The 25,397-nt window shown below is 42.0% G+C and overlaps 2 protein-coding genes across 7 annotated transcripts in view; both read right to left on the bottom strand.

The window, feature by feature from the left end:
- The window catches only part of LOC106572625 (F-actin-monooxygenase mical1), a 56,169-nt gene extending 46,867 nt beyond the window's left edge, over nt 1–9,302 (bottom strand). For 2 of the 3 annotated variants that reach the window (XM_014146970.2, XM_014146974.2), the window contains exons 1-2: nt 9,057–9,302; nt 8,169–8,238 (exon numbers count right to left, since the gene is read on the bottom strand). The gene's annotated coding sequence lies outside the window, so the exon portion shown is untranslated. Of the gene's footprint in view, nt 1–7,916; nt 7,958–8,168; nt 8,239–9,056 lie in introns of all 3 variants that reach the window. The other variant, XM_014146971.2, reaches the window with a different exon arrangement.
- Nucleotides 9,303–12,439: 3,137 nt separating this feature from the next.
- Nucleotides 12,440–25,397, bottom strand: part of LOC106572626 (proto-oncogene tyrosine-protein kinase Src) — a 40,469-nt gene continuing 27,511 nt past the window's right edge. The window contains exons 2-13 of one of the 4 annotated variants that reach the window (XM_014146975.2): nt 23,218–23,443; nt 21,368–21,467; nt 18,274–18,291; nt 17,697–17,795; nt 17,474–17,500; nt 17,184–17,287; nt 15,987–16,136; nt 15,699–15,854; nt 15,170–15,426; nt 14,906–15,059; nt 14,618–14,749; nt 12,440–14,332 (exon numbers count right to left, since the gene is read on the bottom strand). In XM_014146975.2, coding sequence (XP_014002450.1) covers nt 14,124–14,332; nt 14,618–14,749; nt 14,906–15,059; nt 15,170–15,426; nt 15,699–15,854; nt 15,987–16,136; nt 17,184–17,287; nt 17,474–17,500; nt 17,697–17,795; nt 18,274–18,291; nt 21,368–21,467; nt 23,218–23,434 — 1,623 coding nt within the window. In that variant the 5' untranslated portion in view covers nt 23,435–23,443 and the 3' untranslated portion in view covers nt 12,440–14,123. The remainder of the gene's footprint in view (nt 14,333–14,617; nt 14,750–14,905; nt 15,060–15,169; nt 15,427–15,698; nt 15,855–15,986; nt 16,137–17,183; nt 17,288–17,473; nt 17,501–17,696; nt 17,796–18,273; nt 18,292–21,367; nt 21,468–23,217; nt 23,444–25,397) is intronic. The other 3 variants (XM_014146977.2, XM_014146976.2, XM_014146978.2) reach the window with 3 other exon arrangements.

The following is a 25,397-nucleotide window of genomic DNA, read 5'->3' as shown; positions in this document are numbered from 1 at the left end:
AACTACCTGCCCTGCGTGACACCTACACCACCCGATGTCACAGGAAGGCCAAAAAGGACATCAAGGACAACAACCACCCGAGCCACTGCCTGTTCACCCCGCTATCATCCAGAAGGCGAGGTCAGTACAGGTGCATCAAAGCTGGGACTGAGAGACTGAAAAACAGCTTCTATCTCAAGGCCATCAGACTGCTAAACAGTAATCACTAACTCAGAGAGGCTGCTGCCTACACTGAGACCCAGTCACTGGCCACTTTAATAAATGGATCACTAGTCACTCTATACAATGCACTCTAAGTAATGCCACTATAATAATGTTTACATATCTTACATTACTCATATCACATGTATATACTGTATTTTATACCATCTATTGCACCTTCGCCATCACTCATCTATATACTTGCATGTACATATTCTCATTCATCCCTTTTGATTTGTGTGTATTAGGTAGTTGTTGGGGAATTGTTAGATATTACTGCACTGTCGGAACTAGAAGCAAAAGCATTTCGTAACACTCGCAGTAACATCTGCTAACCATGTGTATGTGACAAATTGATTTTATTTAGAAACTCTAGATGTTTTGCCTGACCTCTTCACTGTACGAACAAAACACAACATTCACTTTGAGGACAAATATACAGTACAATGGAGGACATGTGCCAATCAGCCTCAGGCCAAGTGTTCTCTCTCTCAATTGTGAGGATACTACTCTAAAATAAACACTTCCTGTATCTGTGGTCCAGTGTCTCTGCCAGAGGGAACAGAGACAAAAGTGGTTAGCCACATCACACTGATCAGATGTGTGATAAACTCAGCCTCTCTGGCTACACACACACACACACACACACACACACACACACACACACACACACACACACACACACACACACACACACACACACACCCTACTTAAACAACTGGTTAGAAATAAATCACATTTGCTCTGGGCAGAGTGATGTCAAGAGATTTGAAAAGCTCTTACTTAGTATTACTTAGTATCACAAACTGGAAAAACATTGACATGTCAATGAGATAACATTTACACATACTATAACTTCCTGGTTGTGACATGACATTCAGCATAATCTGCTACACACCTGAGACAGATAGACAAACCCTATTGGTCAGAGTGGGTAAAGGGCTTTTTAAAACCACAGAGAGCTGTAAAAAGATATAGGCTACTGTTAATCAAACATAAAACCAAGAGCTATTCATTCAATGGACTGAGATTGTCCATGTGAATTCTGTGGATGTAGAGAATAGGGTAATATCACAGGCTCTACTCTAATGTGTGTAGGCCTATGAGTGGAAAATCCTCATCCTCTCTGTACAGTAACTCCCTCTAACTCTATACTGTAGCCTTTTTCATATCAAATTGTATTGGTTGCGTACACATATTTGCAGATGTAGCAGGTACAGCAAAATGTGTGTATTTCTAGCTCCAACAATGCAGTAATATAAATCCAAAAAATAAGAATTGAGAAACATCAGAATGATCAGTCAGTGTCCAGAATTTACAGTGCAATCGGAAAGTATTCAGCCCCCTTGACTTTTTCTGCATTTTGTTTCATTAAGGCCTTATTACAAAAATGATTTAATCAATTTTACAGCCTTGTTATAAAATTGTTTTAAAAAAAAGTGTTCCTCAGAAATCTATTCACAATACCCCATAATGACAAAGTGAAACATGTTTTTTAGAAAAATTTGCAGTGCATTCGGAAAGTATTCAGACCCCTTGACTTTTTCCACATTTTGTTAGGTTACAGCCTTATTCTAAAATTCTAAAAACAATTCTAAAAACAATTTCTCATCAATCTACACACAATACCCCATAATGACAAAGCGAAAACAGTTTTTTTGGAAAATGTGCAAATTTATTACAAATAAATAACAGAAATACCTTATTTACATGACATTGCACATGGTGATCTTAGGCTTGTGTGTGGCTGCTCGGCCATGGAAATCGACAAACAGTTCTTGTGTTGACGTTGCTTCCAGAGGCAGTTTGGAACTTGGTAGTGAGTGCTGCAACGGAGGACAGACAATTTTTACGAACTATGCGCTACAGCACTCAGTGGTCCCGTTCTGTGAGCTTGTATGGCCTACCACATCGCGGCTGAGGCGTTGTTGCTCCTAGACGTTTCCACTTCACAATAACAGCACTTACAGTTGACATGGGAAGCTCCAGCAGGGCAGAAATTTGACGAAACTGATTTGTTGGAAAGGTGGCATCCTATGACGATGTCACATCTTCAGCAAGGATTTACACTGCCAATGTTTACGTATGGCGAATGCATGGCTATGTGCTCGATTTTATACACCTGTCAACAAAGGGTGTGACTGAAATAGCCGAATCCACTAATTTGAAGGGGTGTCCGCATACTTTTGTATATATAGTGTACGTTGATACTATTCTCAGAGCCTACCCGGGACAAGGAGTAGCATTGATCCAGGGTGTTCGATGCCCGAGTAGCACAGGAGATGTGTTGATAGAATTTCGCTAGCGTTTTCCTCAGATTTCCTTTATTAAAGTCCCCAGTTAAAATAAATGCGGCCTCATGGTATGCGGCTTCCAGTTTGCACAAAGTCCAGTGCAGATTAGGGTTGGGCGGCATCCCCATTTTTTTATACTGTCATACCATTTCTGTACCATATACGGTATTACCAGAAGTGCACACAAGGGGTGCTACTTTTTTTGGGGGGTGGGGGGGTGACACACAAAATTATTTAGGCAACAGGTACCTTGATGCAGGAGGGGTTTGAATGTCTCTGCTGTAACCAAGAAGCTTGATCTTGACATCTAGCCACTTAAATCAAAGGAAGCAAACCAAGGAAGCTAAGGTAAGCGAAGGTAACCTGCCAAAATGATTACCGCCTTGTAGCACTCACGTCGGTAGCCATGAAATGCTATGAAAGGCTTGGCTCACATAAACAGCATCCTTTCGGATACCCTAGACCCACTCCAATTCGCATACCGCCCCAACAGATCCACAGATGACGCAATCTCAATCGCACTCCACACTGCCCTTTCCCAGTTGGACAAATGGAACACTTACAGTATGTGAGAATGCTGTTCATTGACAACAGCTCAGCATTCAACACCATAGTGCCCACGAAGCTCATCACTAAGCTAAGGACCCTGGGACTAAACACCTCCCTCTGCAGCTGGATCCTGGACATCCTGACGGGCCGCCCCCCAGGTGGTAAGGGTAGGCAACAACACGTCTGCCATGCTGATTCTCAAATCTGGGGCCCCTCAGGGGTGTGTACTTAGTCCCCTCCTGTACTCCCTTTTCACCCACAACTGTGTGGCCAAACACAACTCCAACACCATCATTAAGTTTGCTGACGACACAACAGAGGTAGGCCTGATCACCGACAATGATGAGACAGCCTATAGGGAGGTCAGAGAACTGGCAGTGTGGTACCAGAACAACAACCTCTCTCTCAATGTGAGCAAGACAAATGACCTGATCGTGGACTACAGGAAAAGGGGGTCCGAACAGGCCCCCATTAACATCAACGGGGCTGTAGTGGTGCGGGTCGAGAGTTTCAAGTTCCTTGCTGTCCACATCACTAACGAGGCTGAAAAGATTTGGCATGGGTCCCCAGATCCTCAAAAAGTTATACAGCTGCACCATCAAGAGCATCCTGACCGGTTGCATCACCACCTGGTATGGCAACTGCTCGGCATCTGACCTTAAGGCGCTACAGAGGGTAGTGCGTATGGCCCAGTACATCACTTGGGCCAAGCTTCCTGCCATCCAGGACATATATAATAGGCAGTGTCAGAGGAAAGCCCATAAAATTGTCAGAGACTCCAGTCACCCAAGTCATAGACTGTTTTCTCTGCTACCGCAAGGCTAGCGGTACCAGAGCGCCAAGCCTAGGACCAAAAGGCTCCTTAACAGCTTCATCAAATGGCCACCAGACTATTACATCCCCCCCTCCCCATTTGTTTTGTACACTGCTGCAACTCGCTGTTTATTATCTACAGTTAAAGTCGGAAGTTTACATACACCTTAGCCAAATACATTTAAACAATTCCTGACATTTAATCCTAGTAAAAATTCCCTGTTTTAGGTCAGTTAGGATCACCACTTTATTTTAAGAATGGGAAATGTCAGAATAATAGTACAGAGAATGATTTATTTCAGCTTTTATTTCTTTCATCACATTCCCAGTGGGTCAGAAGTTTACATGCATTCAATTAATATTAGGTAGCATTGCCTTTAAAATGTTTAACTTGGGTCAAACATTTCAGGTAGCCTTCCACAAGCTTCCCACAATAAATTGTGTGAATTTTGGCCCATTCCTCCTGACAGAGCTGGTGTAACTGAGTCAGGTTTGTAGGACTCCTTTGCTCGCACACGCTTTTTCAGTTCTGACACCAAATTTTCTATAGGATTGAGGTCAGGGCTTTGTGATGGCCACTCCAATACCTTGACTTTATTGTCCTTAAGCCATAACTTTGGAAGTATGCTTGGGGTCATTGTCAATTTGGAAGACCCATTTGTAACCAAGCTTTAATTTCCTGACTGACGTCTTGAGATGTTGCTTCAATATATCCACATAATTTTCCTGCCTCATGATGCCATCTATTTTGAAGTGTACCAGTCCTTCCTGCAGCAAAGCACCCCCACAACATGATGCTGCCACCCCCGCGCTTCACGATTGGGATTGTGTTCTTCGGCTTGCAAGCCTCCCCCTTTTTCCTCCAAACATAACAATGGTCAATTATGGCCAAAATATGATCTTTGTCCCCATGTCCAGTTGCAAACCATAGTCTGGCATTTTATGGCGGTTTTGGAGCAGTGGCTTCTTCCTTGCTGAGCGGCCGTTCAGGTTATATAGGACTCATTTTACTGTGGATATAGATACTTTTTACCTGTTTCACCAGCATCTTCACAAGGTCCTTTGCTGTTGTTCTGGGATTGATTTGCAGTTTTCGCACCAAAGTACGTTCTTCTCTAGGAGACAGAACGTGTCTCCTTCCTGAGTGGTAAGACGGCTGCGTGGTTCCATGGTGTTTATACTTGCGTACTATTGTTTGTACAGATGAATGTGGTACCCTCAGGCGTTTGGAAATTGCTCCCAAGGATGAACCAGACTTGTGGAGGCCTACAATTGTTTTCTGAGGTCTTGGCTGATTTCTTTTGATTTTCCCATGATGTCAAGCAAAGAGGCATTGAGTTTGAAGGTAGACCTTGAAATACATCCACAGGTACACCTCCAATTGACTCAAATTATGTCAATTAGCCTATCAAAAGCTTCTCAAGCCATGACATCATTATCTGGAATTTTCCGAGCTGTTTAAAGGCACAGTCAACTTAGTGTATGTAAACTTCTGATCCGCTGGAATTGTGATACAGTGAATTACAAGTGAAATAATGTGTCTGTAAACACTTGTTGGAAAAAAATACTTGTGTCATGCACACAGTAGATGTCCTAACCGACTTGTCAAAATTATAGTTTGTTAACAAGAAATGTGTGGAGTGGTTGAAAAACGAGTTTTAATGACTCCAACCTAAGTGTATGTAAACTTCCGACTTCAACTGTACATGTACAAATTACCTCAACTAACCTGTACCCCCGCACACTGACTCTGTACCGGTACCCCCTTTATATAGCCTCGTTATTGTGTTACTTTTTATTATATATATTATTTTATTTGGTAAATATTTTCTTAACTCTTCTTGAACTGCACTGTTGGTTAAGGGCTTGTAAGTATTCAGTGCATGTGACAAATAAAGTTTGATTTGATTTGAAATGCATAGCTGGAGCCCTAAGCTGGATATAATTTATTTGACACATCTTAGATTTCTTATAGTTATACTTAACTTATGTGGTGTAGTACACACCCCTGCAGACCCCGGCAATATACACGGAAGTGACGCTGACTGAAGAACATTTTCTGGGGAAGTAATGTGGTCGGCATTTAATGGTGAGGTATTCCAGATTGGGAGAACAAAAGGAGTTGAGTTCCTGTACGTTACCACAATCACACCATGAGTAGGTAATCATGAAACATACACCAGGAGAGTTCATTCTTCCTGTCCGCACAATGGACAAAGAACCCCACTGGCTGAATGGACAAGACAAAATATCTGGGGAGAGAGATGATTCAGTAAAACAGAGTATGTTACAGTCCCTGATGTCTTTCTGGTAGGAGATCATCTCCTGGAGAATGTGTACATTATAGTCAAGGGACTGAACGTTAGCGAGTAATATGCTGGGCAAAAGTGGATGGTATGCACGCTTCCCGAGTGTGACTTGAGCTCCTTCTTCCTCTTCTCCAGAGTCAGGGTTTTAGTGCAGCCCCCAGGATGAATGGAACTGCGTCGGGGAGTTCAAACACAGGATCCAATTCAGAGAAGTCTAATTTCTGGTAGAATTTCTATTGACCGCAGATCTAATATCCAAAAGTTATTTTCGGCTGTAGGTAATAATGCAAAAAACATTCTGAGTAAATAATGTGAGAAACAACAACAAAAATACTGTTGGCTAGGTGCTAGAAACAGGGCAACCATGTCTTTCCTGATTTCTCTTCGGCCCTCATATAGTTGCACTGTCATAGAGCTAAATCTAACTACCATGGCCTGTCCTCAACCCAGGCTCATCTTACACCATCAAATTATTACTGCTGTTCACAGCTTAGATGACTTGCAATTGACTGGCCAATATATCCGACAACAGTCCCACTCCTGCCAACCTATGTGTAACTGGTCTGGCGGTGTAGCTGTGTGTCGTGTTTGAAACCTAAAGGACAGCTCGTCGACAGCTTGATGTTATCCATTAATCTAGCATAGAGTAAATGAACTGCCCTACAAAAGGCAAAACGCAGTAACTATGAATTTGGTCAAAATCTTTGATCGGTTGTAATGGTCAGGTATATTATCGATTAATGTGGTATTTAGTTTCCTGACACAAGAACAAGCCAATTGATCAGAATATATCATGGATAATCAAAAATTGCTGTCTGTTGAGACAGAAGACTTTGAAGTCAGATTTTGCAGTAAAAAAATGACATATTAGTTCCACTGCAATGACTGCAGAATGTACAGTTGAAACCCTATAGCTGTCAGATCCACATCTTCAGTTTTGTGACCAACAGTCACACAGAAAGAAATGCCATCTATCAATTTACTGCACTGGAGATGACTAACCACAATCAAATCATGACCAACATCATTACCCAGTCATGAGTCAATTCATAACCAAAAAGCTCTTTGACGAGTCATGCATTAAAACAGCAGTGACTGGTACATCACACTGGTACATGCCATACAGCTGGCACTACCAGAGAAGCACACACGCACACACAAACGGAAATAGTTGTGTTCAAACAATGATTAATGCTCCCTTGATTAACAATGATTAACAGCTTGCATGTGAGCACAAAAGTCTAGGTTAAAGTCCCTCTCTCAATAGACCTCCTTAGGGAAACAAATAAAAAAAGTGTGTCAAATGCAGTAACAGTAAATAGTGGTGTGCAACTTAAATGTCCTACCATCCTACTGTCCCCAGCTTTTCATCGTCATCTCTTCTTCTCTCAGTCATGTGTCTGTCACACTCTTATGACTGTTTGCTCAGCCTGATTTTGGATGTCATATTTTGGTACTTCTTATTGGTCATGCAGCAGACTTCTAACAGATATGACTGCACAGTTGGCACCAGGGACACAAGCATTCTGCAACACCCCAATAGTATCTGCTAAATACAGTGTCACCAATACAATTTGACTTGATTTTGATTTCATAAAGCTATTTAATTCTTCTTCATACTCAATATCTGGAGTATATAATTTAAGAGAGAAGAACAGTAGTATACTTGCTCATACTGTCGAAAGACAGATGACATCCTCAATGCAGCGTTGGCTACTGTGGTGGAAGATAAAAAGCAGACCGGTCTTACCTGTTCTTAACTATTGTGGTGATGTGGGTAAGAATGCTACACTGCAAAACACAGAGAATCTGACTGGTACAAATACACCATTTAGAGTCAGGAATGAACCATTACAGGTTCTACTGAAACACATCTTGGCATGACAAATATGAACAAGAGTGAGGAAGAATCTTCCTTATGAAGTAGACTGACAGGGCAATGATCAACAAGTTATTTCAATACTTTTGAGAAAACAACAGTGGAAAACGTTTGTTGACTTACCCTGTCACAAGGTCGGCTGAGAACAAAGGGTCTGCCAATGCTGTGTATATTGTCAGGATGCTGGATGCCTCTGTAACATGACAGAGCAGCCGAAAGTTGGAACCAGTAAAGGGGCAGGACAGCAGAACAGTAGCCACAATATAAATTCAAGAGAGAAAGTGAAAGAGAGAGAGGAGAGGGAGAGAGGGGGGATAGAGGGAGGGGGGAGAGGGAGGGAAAGAGAAGGGGGAGAGGAAGGGAGGACGGAAGGGAAAGACAGAGGAAGGGGGGAGGTAGGGGGCGAGAGAGCGAGAGGAAGGGGAGAGGTAGAGAGAGATAGGGAGGGGGGTAGAGAGAGATAGGGAGGGGGTAGAGAGAGAGATAGGGGGTGGGTAGAGAGAGAGATAGGGGGGGTTGAGAGTGAGATGGGGGTAGAGAGAGATGGGGGTAGAGAGAGATGGGGGGGGGGTAGAGAGAGATTAAAAATAACAGTTAATGGTGTTGCTGAATAATATGGTGTGTGCCAATCCTCCCCAACAGAACAATCTGATTACTATTTCAAAATAGCCCAGTATCTGGAATATTTTTAATTTTTGTGACATTTTTAATTGAACCTTTATTTAACTAAGCAAGTCAGTTAACAACAAATTATTATTTACAATGACGGCCTAGGAACAGTGGGTTAACTGTCTTGTTCAGGGGTAGAACGACAGATTTTTACCTTGTCAGCTCGGGGATTCGATCCAGCAACCTTTCGGTTACTGGCCCAACCACTAGGCAACCTGCCGCCCCAAATTACTGGACTCGGTTGTGTCTATCCCTGAATTCAGTCAGTAAGTTTTCGAATAAAATGCATCAGCGCAACAACACAACATGTTGACACATTTTAAAAACAGATTAATACATTACCTTGTCGAGTGAAGAGATAAATAGAGCGTAATCATGAAGTTCGAACTTTTTCGGTCAATCCGTTTTTGTTCAGTGGAGGTTAATTCCCGAAAGAAATCGGTGCGTGTATTGTCCGTTCATTGGTTATTCCATTGAAATCAGGAAGTGAAAAACCGAAATCGTTCATTTGCTCACCTACGGCTGTACGCGCGCCCAGCAGACATTATGATAACTTTTCCGCGAGTTTCTGCCAATTATGTAATGTCAGGGTATTGCTTCCCTTAAAGTAATATAACACTAAAATGTTCACGTCATTGTGTTTATGTTGTTCTCTATCATATCGTATATTGAATGAAGACGTGACAAACAGGCCTACAATAGCCTACTATAATATCTAGCCTAGGCTACTCAATAACATAAAATATGTATTTGACATTATTTGTTTAAAATGTTTACAACACATGACATCAGGAATGTTATGTTCAAAACCTCAAAAAAATGATATCAGGTTAGTATCTCAAAGATTTGCAATTAGACCAATCTAGCTCAAAGTAAGTTTTGGATAAAATGACAGTGAGTCACTGCACCTTTACCTCCACCCTGTATAAACTCACTGAAAGGATGCCATCACCTCAGAATGAAACGAAAGCCTAATGGGCTCGAGTTGTAGGCCTGAAGTTCAATTTGCCATCCAGTCTGTTATGGATAAGGAGAATAGAGCTCGCCAGCTAGTAGTCCTAAAAACTGGAAATGAGTTACCTCTGGTTCGTTCAACCATTCCTATGGGGAAAATGAATGGGAAAAGAATAGGGATAAATGATGAAAATAAGGTCTGAGGTTAACACAGACTTAGGAGATCTTATATGTTTTCTTCTATGAGATAATCAATCATGACCTTTAGGAATTATGTTCTTTATGTGCTTTTTTAAATTACATAAATGCTTTCAAATTCACAAAAAGTGACGGTAACTGATAAAAAATTATCTCATAGAACAAAATGTATAAGATCTCATAAGCCTGTGTTCCCACAGACCTTATTTTCTGAGTTTATCTAAAAACCCTCCAAAAACTCAATTTTCCCATAAGCTTTGTCCAACGAACCATGGCAGAGTTAGGGCCTACAAAAATACGCCATTACTATTTCTCTCTATGTGTAGCTAGACACCATTTCCTGTCAATGGGTAAGCATCAATTGACTCACTGTCTGGTTACCGTCAATATAAGAAACATAATTTATTGCGTATTCAACAAATTACAACGTGACAGATTACAGTTGGGCAATTTAAACATTTTATTCCAACATTGTCATTTGAATTTTAAACAATATACAGTAGTATTTAGACAACAGCAAAAACATTGCCTTAAATTCTAAAATGTTCCACTGAATGCAGTAAAAAAGAATATACACAGGAATATCACAAATCCAAAAACTGCATAGGTTGAGGAGAAAGACCCAAAGAACCCAATGGAGACATGTCCTTGGTTTTTCAAGATGATGGAACAATAGGGATTAAATTAGGATTAAGACAACAGCCTAGTCAATCTGCTGCTCCATATGTTCACAGGACATAAAATAACAAGTCAGATTAATAATAGCAGTTTTATAGAAGATTAATAATTCATGTCTGAGGAAAAACAGTGTATGCATTTATAGTGGTTTATGAAATCTTGGCATTCTCCAGGAGTTGGTCTTACCTAAATAAAAAAAGGTTGCATTTATAATGTAAGTCTTCTATCCACAGTTAGAAATACACTATGCTGTACCATAGTACATCAGATGTCTTCTATAAAAACACTGACATTCATTGCAACAATAACAGAGGAACAGTTCGCAAACCAGCCTCCCCATCAATGTCCTTAGAAATAGATGTCGACATGTAAATGTACAATTGTGGCCAAATATATTGGCACCCTTGCACTTCTCTTAAATAATTCCCTATTTCTTCTCAAATAAATTTAATTAAATAAATAAAACATTTATTAACCACTAACTCAACATTGTAGAACCAATTATATTTTTGTAAACTTAAATGTACAATTTTAATTGAGAAAATAAAGACAAATGGCATCGACAAAATGGTCACCCATAGATAGTACTTGGTTGCACAGCCTTTGGCCAAGATAACTGCAGACAAACGCTTCTTGTAGCCACCAATTAGCTTGCTGCACCTTTCTACTGGCAATTTGGCCCACTTTTCAGCAGCAAACTGCTCTAATTCTTCAATATTTGAGGGGTGCCCTCAACCAACTGCTGTTTTCAGATTTTGCCATAGCTTTTTGATGTCTCAGATCTGGAATCTTCTTCGCTGGCCACTCCAGAACAGTTCAGCATCCCTTCTTAACCATTCCTGGATACTTTTTGATGTGGGTGTTTGGGGTTGTTGTCCTGCTGGGAAGACCCAGAACCTTCAATGGAGACCCAGTTTTTGGACAATGGGTTGAACATGGAACAAACAAAAAAAACACCTGATAATCTCTATTGCCAAAGAGCTCTGATTTTTTTTTTCATTGTCCACAGAACATTTCCCCCAGGATTTATGCTTGTTTAGGTGGGTTTTTGTTCAATAGGGCTTTCCTTTGTCTCTTTCAGCAGTGGGGTCTTTCTATATTTACCAATGACCAAATTAAGCATTCAAAGAAAAAAAAAACACCCTTCCTAATATCAATTATATTGGAAGGTTTAATCATACTGTGGGGTTGCTTTGCGGTCTCTGGTACTGGGGGACATGAAAGTGTGCAAGAAATCATGGAGTGCAATGTTCGAAAAACTGTCTCTCTGTTAAATGTTGTGGGTCATCCAGTATGACAACCACAACAAACACACATAAAAAGCACCAAGAAGAAACGATGGACTGCCCTGGAGTGGTCAGTCAAGAGTCCAAATCTGAATCGCATCCATAACCTACTGCGAAAGCTGAAATCAGCAGTTGGAGGGAACCCATCAAACATTGAAGAATTAGAGCAGTTTGCTGCCGAAGAGTGGGCCAAATTGCCAGTAGATAGATGCAGCAAACTACAAGAAGCCTTTGTTGGCAATGGCTGTGCAACTAAGTACTAGCTATAGGTGACAATTTTTGTCAATGCCATTTTTCTTTATTTTCTAAATTAAAATTGTAAACTTAGATTTGCAAAAATGAAATGAGTTCTGCAATGTTGAAAATCCAATAACAAGTTGTGGAGACCAATCATTTTTTCAATTTAAACTTATCTAGGAAGAAATAGGGAATAAGTTAAGAAAAGTGCAAGGGTGCCAATATATTTGGCCCCAACTGTATGATTCAGTTTTGATAGCAGTTGAGCAATTGAGTTTTGACTACAGTTTTTGATAACAAAAATATAATCAGAGACAACTTTATAGGATATATAAAAAGGTGTTCTCTTATTCTGACAAGATGAAGAGATTGTTTTCAATACGAGTCATTATTTATTTTTTTGATTGCAGAGTACCACATAGTTTTATAGATAGATGGACACAATATGAACACAACGTATAAAGATAAAAGTGGAACAAATAAGGATGTAATTATATAAAGAAAATACACCACTTTCTTCACCGAAAGATAGACATGATGGCCAGTGGTAGAATGATGCTGAAAATAGACAAGACAAACCAAAAGTATCTTTAAAAAATGAATAAATTACCAACAGGATATATACAAAAATATTAGCATTGAGGATATTTATGTACAATTTCCCAATGACAGTGGATATTCAAAATGCCAATTCAGCTTCCCCAGCCACTGGAAAGCTCAGTCCTCATATCTTCAGAATCATCTCTCCATCATTCAATGAAAACAAAACCACATTAATTACCTCCAAAATGACCAGCAGCTGCAGTGATAACACTTTTCAAAGAATATATTGTGAAAGGTCTTATGGTTACTGCTTTACTGAAAATAACTGAAAACCATTGCAGAACATTGACTGGGTTTTAATCTGAATGTTTGAACAACCAAAGACTTAAAATGCATTCCTTAGATATTGGATGGAATATGGATGGTATTATTAGGTATGCAGTACACAAGTGTTGAGCATGATTCACAAATAAGTCGATTATCATTGAAGTATATAATTACAGGAAAACGCTTATTGAACTTCGTAGATATAAAAGTTAATCAAGAGTAATAAAAATACACTTTAAACAATAGAAGAGAGTAGAAAATAGTTGTTTTGATCATTGGCACAAAAACATTGCAGCAGGATTCATGGTCCCAGTCCTGAGAGGAGACTGTTCATCAGTAGCCTTTTTGTCTTCTTCTAGAAAAGTTGTAAATAGAGAATGCAAATAAACAAACAAATCATTCCCATCTCCTCTTCTTTAGGAGTGCCTGAAGAGGTGTTCCATGTATAGAACGTCTCTGTGAAGTCCAAGTCCCGCCCACCTCGGCCAACTTCTCAAACTGTCAGTAGTAGCATAAATGCTTAGTCAAGAATGGCTACAATGTAGAGGAGAAATATTCACCTGAAATGCATGTGACCTGATAATAATGTCAAATATTCCAGTTAATTCAGGTTTGATAACTAAATTCATCAAAAACATAACATACAGTAAGTGATATCCTGAAAAAAGTACCCCTCAGAGTTACTTCTCAAGCAGTCTGTGGGTATAGATTGGAAGACAGTGTCCAGCATACCACATACCAAGAAAACATCCTCAAACATCCTCATTGTAGAAAGGAACCAATTGGAATATGAGAAGTCAGTCGATTATTTAGCCCTCCAAAGGTGTAGCTATAAAGAGATACATTGAAGTGGTGCTTACAGTAGGTGGCTACTCGTGTCAAATGTCTGATGATGCGTTTGTAGTTACCGCACAACGTCAATAGGAGCATACAGTAACCGACAGGCATGAACACAACTCAAAATAAACCAGTAGATTCCTACTGTCCTTTCCAAATCAGAAGGATATCAATAAGATAACTAAATCATGATATCATCACAATGAATAATGGTAATGGGAGTCAGGAGTGTGTGTGTGGCCATTGGTAGTTCAGTTCCAGGTGCACAACAGAGGTCAGAGCATCAGAGGTTAGTGTGGTTGTATCCAGAGCACTGTTCCTCTCTTCCACCCTGAGCCCTGCTACAGCACTACAGGTTCTCTCCAGGCTGGTACTGGGGCTCAGTGGAGGTGAAGTAGTCTTCCAGGAAGCCCTGCAGGTACTCAAAGGTGGGCCGCTCCTCGGCGTCCTTCCTCCAGCAGGTCAACATGAGGTCGTGGAGGGACTCAGGGCACTCAGCTGGACAGGGCATCCTGTAACCACGCTCAACCTGGTCCAACACCTCCCGATTCACCATGCCTGGGCGAGGGAGTTGGAGACAGAGAGAAAGGGTAAAGGGAGAGAGGAGAACACAAACATCAATATACAGGGACCACTCGCAGGCACAGAATGATGACCCCAAAGATACTCAGTCAACCTTCATGGTTTCAAAGGATAATAGTGTCATCACATAGGAAGTCTTGCTTGCCAGCACTGTGTGTCTTTGGCAAGAAGTCAAGGAACGTGCTCTGAGAGGGATAAGCAATTTGATCAAATATGGGATCTGTTAACTAAGTGACATTTTAGAAGAGTCATGGTAGCTACCTGGATATGGCACTCTGCCTTTAGTGGCCAGCTCAGTCAGCAAGACCCCGAAGGACCAGACGTCAGACTTGATAGTGAAGCGGCCATACAGCGCAGCTTCAGGGGCTGTCCACTTGATGGGGAACTTTGCTCCTTCAACAAGAAAGAGAGACGCACATTAAACTAGAGACATCTCAGTAATATCTGAGGACAGCATTCCAATTTGTCTGGAAACTGAAAGATTAAGAGTGAGGTGAGAGAGACAATATAAAGAGAGAGATGGTAATCAATGCTCTCTAGTGGTCTTACCCTGCCTGGCGGTGTACTCGTTGTCTTCTATGAGGCGGGCCAGGCCGAAATCAGCCACTTTACACACCATGTTGTCTCCCACTAGGATGTTGGCAGCCCGGAGGTCTCTGTGGACGTAGTTCATCCTCTCTACGTACGCCATCCCTGAGGCAATCTGAAGAGGAGACACAGGTTTAGCTTTGACTGACAGTGTGTATGTGTGTGAGTGAGTGAAGGGATACATAAATTGACTAGACAGTATTTACCATACCTAAACTATCTTACCTGTGAGGCCATGTCTACCAGCTGAGGAAGACGGAGCATCTTGCCCATGTCTCCCTTCAGGAAGTCCAATAAGCTCCCTTGTCCCATGTACTCAGTAACAATATAGATGGGTTCTTCAGACACCACAGCATAGAGCTGGACAAGCTTCTCATGTCTCAGCTTCTTCATGACCTGAGCCTCCTGGAGGAAGGCCTCGGGGGACATGGTACCTGTCTTCAGGGTCTTGATTGCTACCCGCGTCGTACCATTCCACGTGCCTTCACAGACAAAGGTTACACAGCTAGTTATGTAGTTGAAGTAACAATTGTCATCAGATCATGTTTTTAAAAATAATGCCAACTGTCAAGGAAAATGTTTTTGATGCAATGATAAATGCACTCTATAAACATAAGGTCCTCTACATGGCAATACGCCCTGATTGTCAGATCGGTTTAGGGAGTCGGCTGAAGAGCAGGAGAATCACACTGATTCCTACAGTAGCTGATTAAATCCCAAAGACAGTAGTGATAGTGGAGAGAGACTGTCTTACCCATCCAGACCTCTCCGAAGCATCCCTGTCCCAGTTTGAGGTCAAGGCGGAGGGAGTCCCTGGGGATCTCCCAGGCATCGCGTGCTAGGCCCTGGGTCTGGGGCTTCAGTACAGGACACACCTCTGTCAGACAGTGGCACAGTCCGTCTGCATGCTCTGAGAGGAAGGAAAGAAAACATGGTGAGCTCCAATATCATCTTCTGGTAGTGTTACTGTTAGTTGTTCTTCACACATGTTCAGCAGTAAAGAGTCTCCATTTTCTATTTTTGTTAAGAAAGAATGACTCACTGTGGTAGTGTGCGACAAGCTGCTGTAGGTTGTTAAACTGAGTGCGTGAGGTGATGTAGAACCCTCCACTGTCCAGCTTCCTGATCTTGTAATGTTTCACGTTCAGCCCTTTAGTGTTGTCATAGTCCAAGACTGACAGACAGTAGGCACCTGGGGAGGGGAACATAAGAGAGGAAATCAGTAAAGAAAGCAAGATAACCTTGGGGATGGAAATATTGCTTCCTCCTTTATTCTTCATTCCATTAGCTGATGCCTTAGGCGACTTCTCGTCTTCCTGAGTTCCAAAGGAAGAGTAGTTTGAATGGGTCCTTTTGTGTTGACAAGTTCCTTTCCCTTGTGACAAGTCCCACAAAAACTAAGCAGTAGCCAGTCTCTCACCAGAGGGCAGCACCAGCCCAGTGAGCCAGCCTGATGATGGAACTCAAAGCCTGGGAATTCTCCCCTCCTTCCCTCTCTGTTTGAACTAGGCGGTAGGGCTTGTGGTTGTCGAACATTGCAGATAGAGATGTCATGAAAAGAGCCAACATGATTCCTTATTCTACATGTTATCGCGAGGCATGTTTGTTCTACATAACATATTTCTATCTGAACGCTTGTTCCCCTCCGTTTTTCCCTGCCGAACACGCCCCTGGGTCTACAATGACCTACTTCTGTCCCACTCAGTCACCGAGGCCTCCCCACTGCTCCCACTCAGCTACCGGCAGGGTATCCCCCCCGTTCCCCTTTTTACCCTCCCTCTCTCCATTGAGCTTGGCCACGCACGCACACAGCCCATGAAGAGTGTGTAATATGACCATGGCAGTGCAGTATCAGAGGCATCACATCTAACCTTTCCCCAGTTGCCCTAATACTTCACTTTAGTGTAAAACAGCATTCATCTAGTAAACAGCACAGCAAGGCACAAGAACAGTGAGGAACAATGTCTTATCAGACAGTGCACTGTTTTTTCAGTTTTGTCCATTCTAAATGAAGATGTGCTTCCTCAATCTCTATTCTTATCTTACAAATCAGAGTTTTGTATTGATAACAAAAAAATCAGCAAACAGCTACTTTAAAAGAACATGTTTACACAGCTACACCGCTTCATCCCAAGAAAAAGGACAATGCCAATGGGCCGGCATTCCAATGTGGTCTTAATTGTCAGAAGAGACGCTTTGTGATATGTTTCCACTGGAGATGCTAGCCTTAGACACTCACCTTTGGTGGTCTCGCTCTCTCTCACCAAGAACGTTCCTTTCCTGTTCTCCAAACCCAACAGGAGCCGCTCCGAATCGCGACGTGTGATCTTCCCAAAATACCACCTAGGGAAGAGAGGGGAGAGAGCACGAGACACGGGGACCAGGTTGAGAGGAAGGGAAAAGGTGTGTCTTTGTGAGAGAGAGAGAGAAAGAACCGCCCGTGCTGGTTTCTGAAAATAAGTGACTTGTAAACTCCTTCTGTGCATGCCCCAATCAAATAAGTATTGCATTCTGATTACTGCCCCTTACCTGGAAGCCATAGGCAATCTGAGATGACTGGTAGGATAAAGGTGAGAAATGGAATCATTACATAGGTTAGTTTGTTTGTGTTATTGTAATGTGTGTCTATGCATGTCAGCTTGTACAGTATGTACGCCTTCAAGGTGCATTCCATTTTCAATTAAATACTTAGAGAGAGAAGAAAAGGCGGGAAGGATAAATAGATAAGAGAGAGAGAGAGGGAGGGATTTACTCTTCTGCCTGGATGGAGTCGGAGGGAGCCACATAATTGCTCGGGATGTAACCGCTTTCTCCCGTAGTCAGAGATCGAGCCAGCCACCAGTCCCCTTCTCTGTGGAGACAAGGATAACAGAATATCACTGACGTTCTACTTTACACAGAGTGATTCTACTTCACTTGGAGTGATTCTAAAAGACAGGACTCTGTGAAAAATGAACACACATTCCTCATGAGTGGACTCAACAACAGGAGGAGATGATTTACAATATCCATAGATTACAGGGAGGTTTCCAGGACTGGTCCTAGGAAATCAGCCCTACAACTACTAGGAATACTAATGGAATGGATCCACAAGGGATTCAAAACACCAAAGTGTACTGTGACACAATTAACCAAATGCAGGGAAGTTATCATCATGTGAACCAGCTACTATGATGCGTTAGTGACATGAACACACTGAGATACAAACACACGCAGTACATTCACAATGGGACACACACACACACACACACAGTACATTTACATGAAGGACACACACACACAGTACATTTACATGAAGGACACACAAAGACAACAGAAGCATCACTAACCTGCTGTTCAACTTTCTCCTAAATACAATTATGAAGGTATGCGATGGAGAAATAGTTTGGGGAGATAGAGAGGAGATGCGAAAGGGGTGGGTTGGGTTAAAAAAAGAGACAGAAAGCGTGTTAGCAAAGTCGATTTGTAGAGATACAGAACAGAAGATTCATTACAACAGTAGTTATCCACCACACCCTCATCCCAACACTACAGCGGAAGCTATAGGGCTAGCTCACCATTAAACCAGAGGTTGGTCTAAAGCTTTCACATCAAAGCAGGGTTTTCATTGATTTTATAGACAGAATAGATTAAAAGCAGCGATATTTAAAACAGAGAACAGAAGAGGTGATTCCAAGTACAAAAATGTGGTGTAGACCTAATATCAATTTCAAGAATGCCTAACGATACATATCAAGTGCAGAAATTATAACCTTTTACATTGACATATTAGTCATTTAGCAGACGCTCTTATCCAGAGCGACTTTAAGGAGCAATTAGCGTTAAGTGCCTTGCTCAAGGGCACATCAACCAATTTCGAACCAGCGACCTTTCGTTTACTGGCTCTTAACCGCTAGGCTACCTGCCGCCCCGAAACTACCTAAAGCTAAGACAATGGGTTTGGGTCATAAATAATAATGAAACATTATCTATGTTTTTACCATCTCTGGGGGGGTTCACTAGTTGTATGTGTTTGACCTGGTAACATTGTAGGTCCTGTGTGGCTCAGTTGGTAGAGCATGGTGCTTGCAACGCCAAGGTTGTTCGATTCCCACGGGGGACCAGTACAAAAAATAATGAAAATGCATGCGCTCACTACTGTAAGTCGCTCTAGATAAGAGCGTCTGCTAAATGACAAAAATATAAAAATGTAAACACTAAGAGTAAAGCTGCATCAGCTTCAGTGGTAAATATTAGTTTGTTGTTATTATTATAATAATAACAAACTATCATTATATTGTCCTCAGCTCGGGCCTTCTAGGTCAACACTTGTTATAGCTGCAGTATTGGGGGCTCACTAGAATAATATGGTCCACTGCACTTCTATTGATCAGAGATGCATCACAGACTCCCTATGATTGGGTTACATTATCAGAATGAATGAACAGTTATTTTTATCATTTGAACAAGTACATTTGAGTTATTTAGCAGAAACTCTTATCAAGCAATCAGTGCATTCAACTAAGGTAAAAAAAAAAATAAGGGGCTAGTCGCAACAAAATAAATATCAGCCTCCAAGTAGAAGCACCAGTGAGACATACAGCTGTGCTTTTGTGAATGAGAAAAAAGTAAATCTACAACAAAACCCTGTCAGCTCACACAAAACAGATCCTTATGAAGGGAGTCTGTTCCTATGGTTACGGGCTGTACAGAGGGGGGACTGACACGCGGTTTGGGGGCAGAACAGCCAGCCAGCGCAGTGAGAGATCAGTCATGCAGAGTACAGTGTGTGTGTATACAATGGGTGGATCTAATCCTGAATGTTGATTGGTTAAAAGGGCATCCCAGCCGGTGTCTATTCCACAAGTTACCACCTGCTAAATCTATGACGTTAAAATGCCTATTTACTCTGTTCCATCTGACTGCGCAATCCACTGTCTCATCAGCCCAGCCAGGCAACTTATAAACTTGATCTCCACTGTAAAAAGCATCTAGAGATTATCTCACATTTCTTTTAGACTAAATCAAATCAAAGTTTATTTGTCACGTGCGCCGAATACAACAGGTGTAGACCTTACAGTGAAATGCTTACTTACAGGCTCTAACCAATAGTGCAAAAAAGGTATTAGGTGAACAATAGGTAGGTAAAGAAATAAAACAACAGTAAAAAGACAGGCTATAAAAGTAGCGAGGCTACATACAGACACCGGTTAGTCAGGCTGATTGAGGTGGTATGTACATGTAGATATGGTTAAAGTGACTATGCATATATGATGAACAGAGAGTAGCAGTAGTGTAAAAGAGGGGTTGGCGTGTGGTGGGTGGGACACAATGCAGATATCCCGGTTAGCCAATGTGCGGGAGCACTGGTTGGTCGGCCCAATTGAGGTAGTATGTACATGAATGTATAGTTAAAGTGACTATGCATATATGCTAAACAGAGAGTAGCAGCAGCGTAAAAAGAGGGGTTTGGGGGGGGCACAATGCAAATAGTCCGAGTAGCCATTTGATTACCTGTTCAGGAGACTTATGGCTTAGGGGTTCAAACTGTTGAGAAGCCTTTTTGTCCTAGACTTGGCACTCCAGTAACATTTCATTTTCAGCAGCGGAGACTTGTATAAACCTTGCCGTCTGTCTCTACAACATTTGCAACATTGTTTCAATATTCAATGAACGTGATGAGACAGACGGGCAGGCAGCTTTTTGAAGTGCAGTTAGTTTGCAGTCTTTCCAGCTTGTTTGCTGTGTTGTTGGCTAGCTCCTCTCAACAACAATGTCCTGACAAGAGAGCACATTTTCTATGCCAGGTGAAATCACGCCTCATTGGCTCATTGTTATGGATGTCTCCAAATAAATGTCACTAGAAAACAGCCTAAACAAATGCAAATGCAGCTACTGTTGTTATTCTGCCTGCACTGTTTGACCTGACTAAGTTAGCCGTAGTTGGCTAGCTAGCAAGCAAGGGATAAGAACGTTGACAATAGAACATTTAGAACGAACAACTGGGTCGCGTCCAGGTACAGAACAAAAAGACTTTAACGACTGGGTCGCGTATCTGGCAACCGAACGGATAGAAGGAAGAACAACCAGCCGGCTTGGGTAGCAACCCTAGATGTGTCGGGACTATATCTTGTGGAAGGATGAAATAGTATGAATAAATTATCACTTCTAATGAAAATATGTCAATCATTATTTGAATATGTTGGTAACCCGTTGTATAAAAGTGATAATGCCCTTGAAGGCAGTGTTCCAATATATCCTCCAAACACCGGCTTAACTCTATTTCTTAAACTGCATCGTTGGTTAAGGGCTTGTACGTAAGCATCTGACCTGTTGTATTCAGCGCATGTAAAAAATACAATTTGATATGAGTCTATCCATGTAGGTGTGACATTATCCTCATCCCAGTGTGTGTGTGTGTGTTTGTGTGTGGTGTTGCCTCACGTGTTGTTTACTATCTGTAGCCGCTCGCCCTTCCTGAAAGACAGATCGGAGGCAGTGCGAGACTCGTAGTCATACAGCGCCACGAACGTCGTCACTCCTCCTGTGGGGGAGAGAGCAGACAGACAGACACTTATCTCAAGGGAGAGGGTCATGAAATATTAAGTGATATAGCAATACCATGTTTAAAAATACACCATATGTACAATTCAGATATCCCAGAGTAAACAGTGTTTCAAATTGTACTAAATAAGATTTGCATATACTAGTCAGTAGCATCAAATATATGGCATCCAATGGAGCTTGAGCCGTTTTATATAACAATCATTCCTTTAGTGAAATGATCTGTTTAGGAATAGGGGGCAGCATTGGGGAGTTTGGATGAAAAGCGTGCCCAAAGTAAACTGCCTGTTACTCAGGCCCAGAAACTAGAATATGCATATAATTAGTAGATTTGGATAGAAAACTCTAAAGTTTCCAAAACTGTTAAAATAATGTCTGTGATTTTAACAGAACTCATATGGCAGGCGAAAACCTGAGAAAGAATTCCCACTTCCTGGCTGGATTTGAGGTTTGTAGTTTTCAAGTGAAAGCCTATCGAATATCCAGTGTCTGTGGGCTCAGATTGCACTTCCTAAGGCTTCCGCTAGATGTCAACAGTCTTTAGAAGTTGTTTCAGGCTTCTATTGTGAAAGGGGAGCGAATAAGAGCACTCTAAGCATATGGCCCCGGTGAAAGCCTTTAGTTTCGTCACGCGTGTGTGCGCAAGCTCTGTTCCCTTTCCTTTCTAATGAAAACAGTATTGTCCGGTTGAAACATTATTGAATATTTATGATAAAAACACCCTAAGGATTGATTAGAAACATCGTTTGACATGTTTCTACGAACTCAAATTGAACTTTTTTGACTTTTCATCTAGACTTTGTGCCCGCGCTTTGTACATTTGGATTACTGGACTAAATGCGCGAACAAAAAGGAGGTATTTGGACATAAAGATGAACTTTATCGAACAAAACAAACATTTATTGTCTAACATGGAGACCTGGGAGTGCCACCCGATGAAGATCAAAGGTAAGTGATTCATTTTAATGCTATTTCTGACTTTTCTGACACCTCTCCTTGGTTGGAAAATGGCTGTATGGTTTTTGTGGCTAGGCGCTGACCTAACATATTCGCATGGTGTGCTTTCACCGTAAAGCCTTTTTGAAATCGGACACAGCGGCTGGATTAACAAGAAGTGTATCTTTAATCGTATGTATAACACTTGTATCTTATATCAATGTTTATGATGAGTATTTCTGTAATTTGATGTGGCTCTCTGCATTTTCACCAGATGTTTGTTTGAGACAATGCATTTCTGAACATAACACACCAATTTTAAATGAGGTTTTTGGACATAAAGATTAACTTTATCGAACAAAACAAACATTTATTTTCTAACATGGAGTCCTGGGAGTGCCACCAGATGAAGATCATCAAAAGGTTAGTGATTCATTTGAATGCTATTTCTGACACCTCTCCTTCTTCGGAAAATGGCTGTATGGTTTTTTGTGGCTAGGCGCTGACCTAACATAATCGCAAGGTGTGCTTTCACCGTAAAGCCTTTTTGAAATTGGACACTGTGGCTGGATTAACGAGAAGTTTATTTTTAAAATGGTGTATAATACTTGTATGTTTGAGGAATTTTAATTATGAGATTTCTGTTGTTTGAATTTGGTGCCCTGCAATTTCACTGGCTGTAGGCCAGGTGTTCCGCTAGCGGAACCCCCTTCCCAGAAAGGTTAAATGATTTAATAATGTATTTCTATGCCATACTAGGTTATTAGTGGGGTATCTGGGCCCAAGTGTCTTACCTGCGAGTGTCCCTCTGTTAGGAGACGTGACGCTACTGGTGGACTCCGCACCCCCAAACAGGGCCAGCTCCGGGGTATTGGTCAGGGGCTGAGTGGGCTGGCGTGCCCCGTCCACTGCAGGGTTCCGATTGAGGGTGTGCTGGGCAGGGCTGAAGTTGAGGCTGCCAGCCCCTCCTCCCGAGCTGATGTCTTTGGGCTTGCTTTTGGTTCCCCCCATGGCCTAGACCTATAAGACAAACAGACAGACGAATGAGCTTCTGCAATTCAATAAAAAAATATATACTAAAGTGTCTATTGAAATAGAACGCAGTTCGCTAGTTAAACCTAGTTTTTCTCCTTTCTACATGGACGGTAAAGGCTTAGAGAATAGCTACAGTATTTTTTGCCAACTACCCTCTTACACTAGGCAGCTTAGCCGAGGGCAGGGCCAAGAGTGGAAACTGAAGTACATGTGAAGTCATACAGTTGCTATGTTCTAACCACAGCAATACAGTATCATGTGCAGTAATAATACATGCTAAACCTAAGCTTCCCTAAGGATGGGCTTGTAGCTGCCACTCCTTAGCTACCAAACAGGAATCCATGGCTATGAGACCCTGCCCCACTCCCATCCTCCATATACCTGTCCCACCCCCATCCTCCATACACCTGTCCCACCCCCATATACCTGTCCCACCCCATCCTCCATTACCTGTCCCACCCCATATACCTGTCCCACCCCCATCCTCCACCCACCTGTCCCACCCCCATATACCTGTCCCACCCCCATATACCTGTCCCACCCCATCCTCCATTACCTGTCCCACCCCATGTACCTGTCCCACCCCCCATCCTCCACCCCCTGCCTCCACACCCACAACTAAATACGCAACCCAGCATAGCAAACAGAGAGGTTTCTTCCCCCCAAGAGAGATGATTGAAAATGAAATGCATGACATGGTGTTACAGAAATGACAGAAATGGTCAATGCATGACATGGTGTTACAGAAATGACAGAAATGGTCAAGAGCATGCTAAGAGAGCAAGAACTCAGCTACTAAAGTACAGTGCCTTCGGGAAGTATTCAGACCCCTTGACTTTTTCCACATTTTGTTAAGTTACAGCCTCATTCTAAAATTGATAAAATCATTCCCGCCCAAACAGCATGATGCTGCTACCACCATGCTTCACCGTAGGGATGGTGCCAGGTTTCCTCCAGATGTGACACTTGGCATTCAGGCCAAAGAGTTGAGACTTGGTTTCATCAGACCAGAGAATGGTCAGAGTCTTTAGGTGCCTTTTGGCAAACTCCAAGCGGGCTGTCATGTGCCTTTTACTGAGTCTGTCTGTCTGTCTGTCTGGCTTCCATCTGGCCACTCTACCATAAAGGCCTGATTGGTGGAGTGCTGCAGAGACGTTTGTCCTTCTGGAAGGTTATCCCATCTCAACAGAGGAATTCTAGAGCTCTGTCAGAGTGACCATCGGGTTTTGGTCACCTCCCTGACCAATTTGGCCCGGCGGCCATCTCTAGGAAGAGTCTTGGTGGTTCCAAACTTCTTCCATTTAAGAATGATGGAGGCCACTGTGTTCTTGGGGACCTTCAATACTGCAGACATTTTTTGTTACCCTTCCCCAGATCTGTGCCTCGACACAATCCTGTCTCTGAGCTCTATGGACAATTCCGTCGACCTCATGGCTTAGTTTTTGCTCTGACATGCACTGTCAACTGTGGGACCTTATATAGACAGGTGTGTGCCTTTCCAAATTATGTCCAATCAATTGAATTTACCACAGGTGGACTCCAAGTTGTAGAAACATCTCAAGGATGATCAATGAAAACAGGATGCACCTGAGATCAATTTCGAGTCTCATAGCAAAGGGTCTGAATACTTACGTAAATAAGGTATCGTTTTTTTCCCTCGTTTTTTTTCTTGTCATTATGGGTTATTGTGTGTAGATTTGAGGATTTTTATTTAATTCATTTGAGAATAAGGCTGTAACCTAACAAAATGTGGAAAAAGTCAAGGGGTCTGAATACTTTCCCAAGGCAGTGTTTATATGGACATGGCTGTGTAGGCCATCATGGCTGTCATCATAGCTTTGTGCCACTGTGTGGCCTCCAGTATTCAGTGGCAGAGCACATATTGTTCTCCGCCATCATGTTTTTGCAGGGGCACTACAACAATAGTCGATGGTACAGG

The sequence above is a fragment of the Salmo salar genome, chromosome ssa15 (assembly GCF_905237065.1).
Source record: "Salmo salar chromosome ssa15, Ssal_v3.1, whole genome shotgun sequence".
In the NCBI taxonomy this organism is placed as follows: Eukaryota; Metazoa; Chordata; class Actinopteri; order Salmoniformes; family Salmonidae; genus Salmo; species Salmo salar.
The sequence above is the reverse complement of the archived record's forward strand: the minus strand, read 5'-3'. Positions and strand labels throughout refer to the sequence as shown.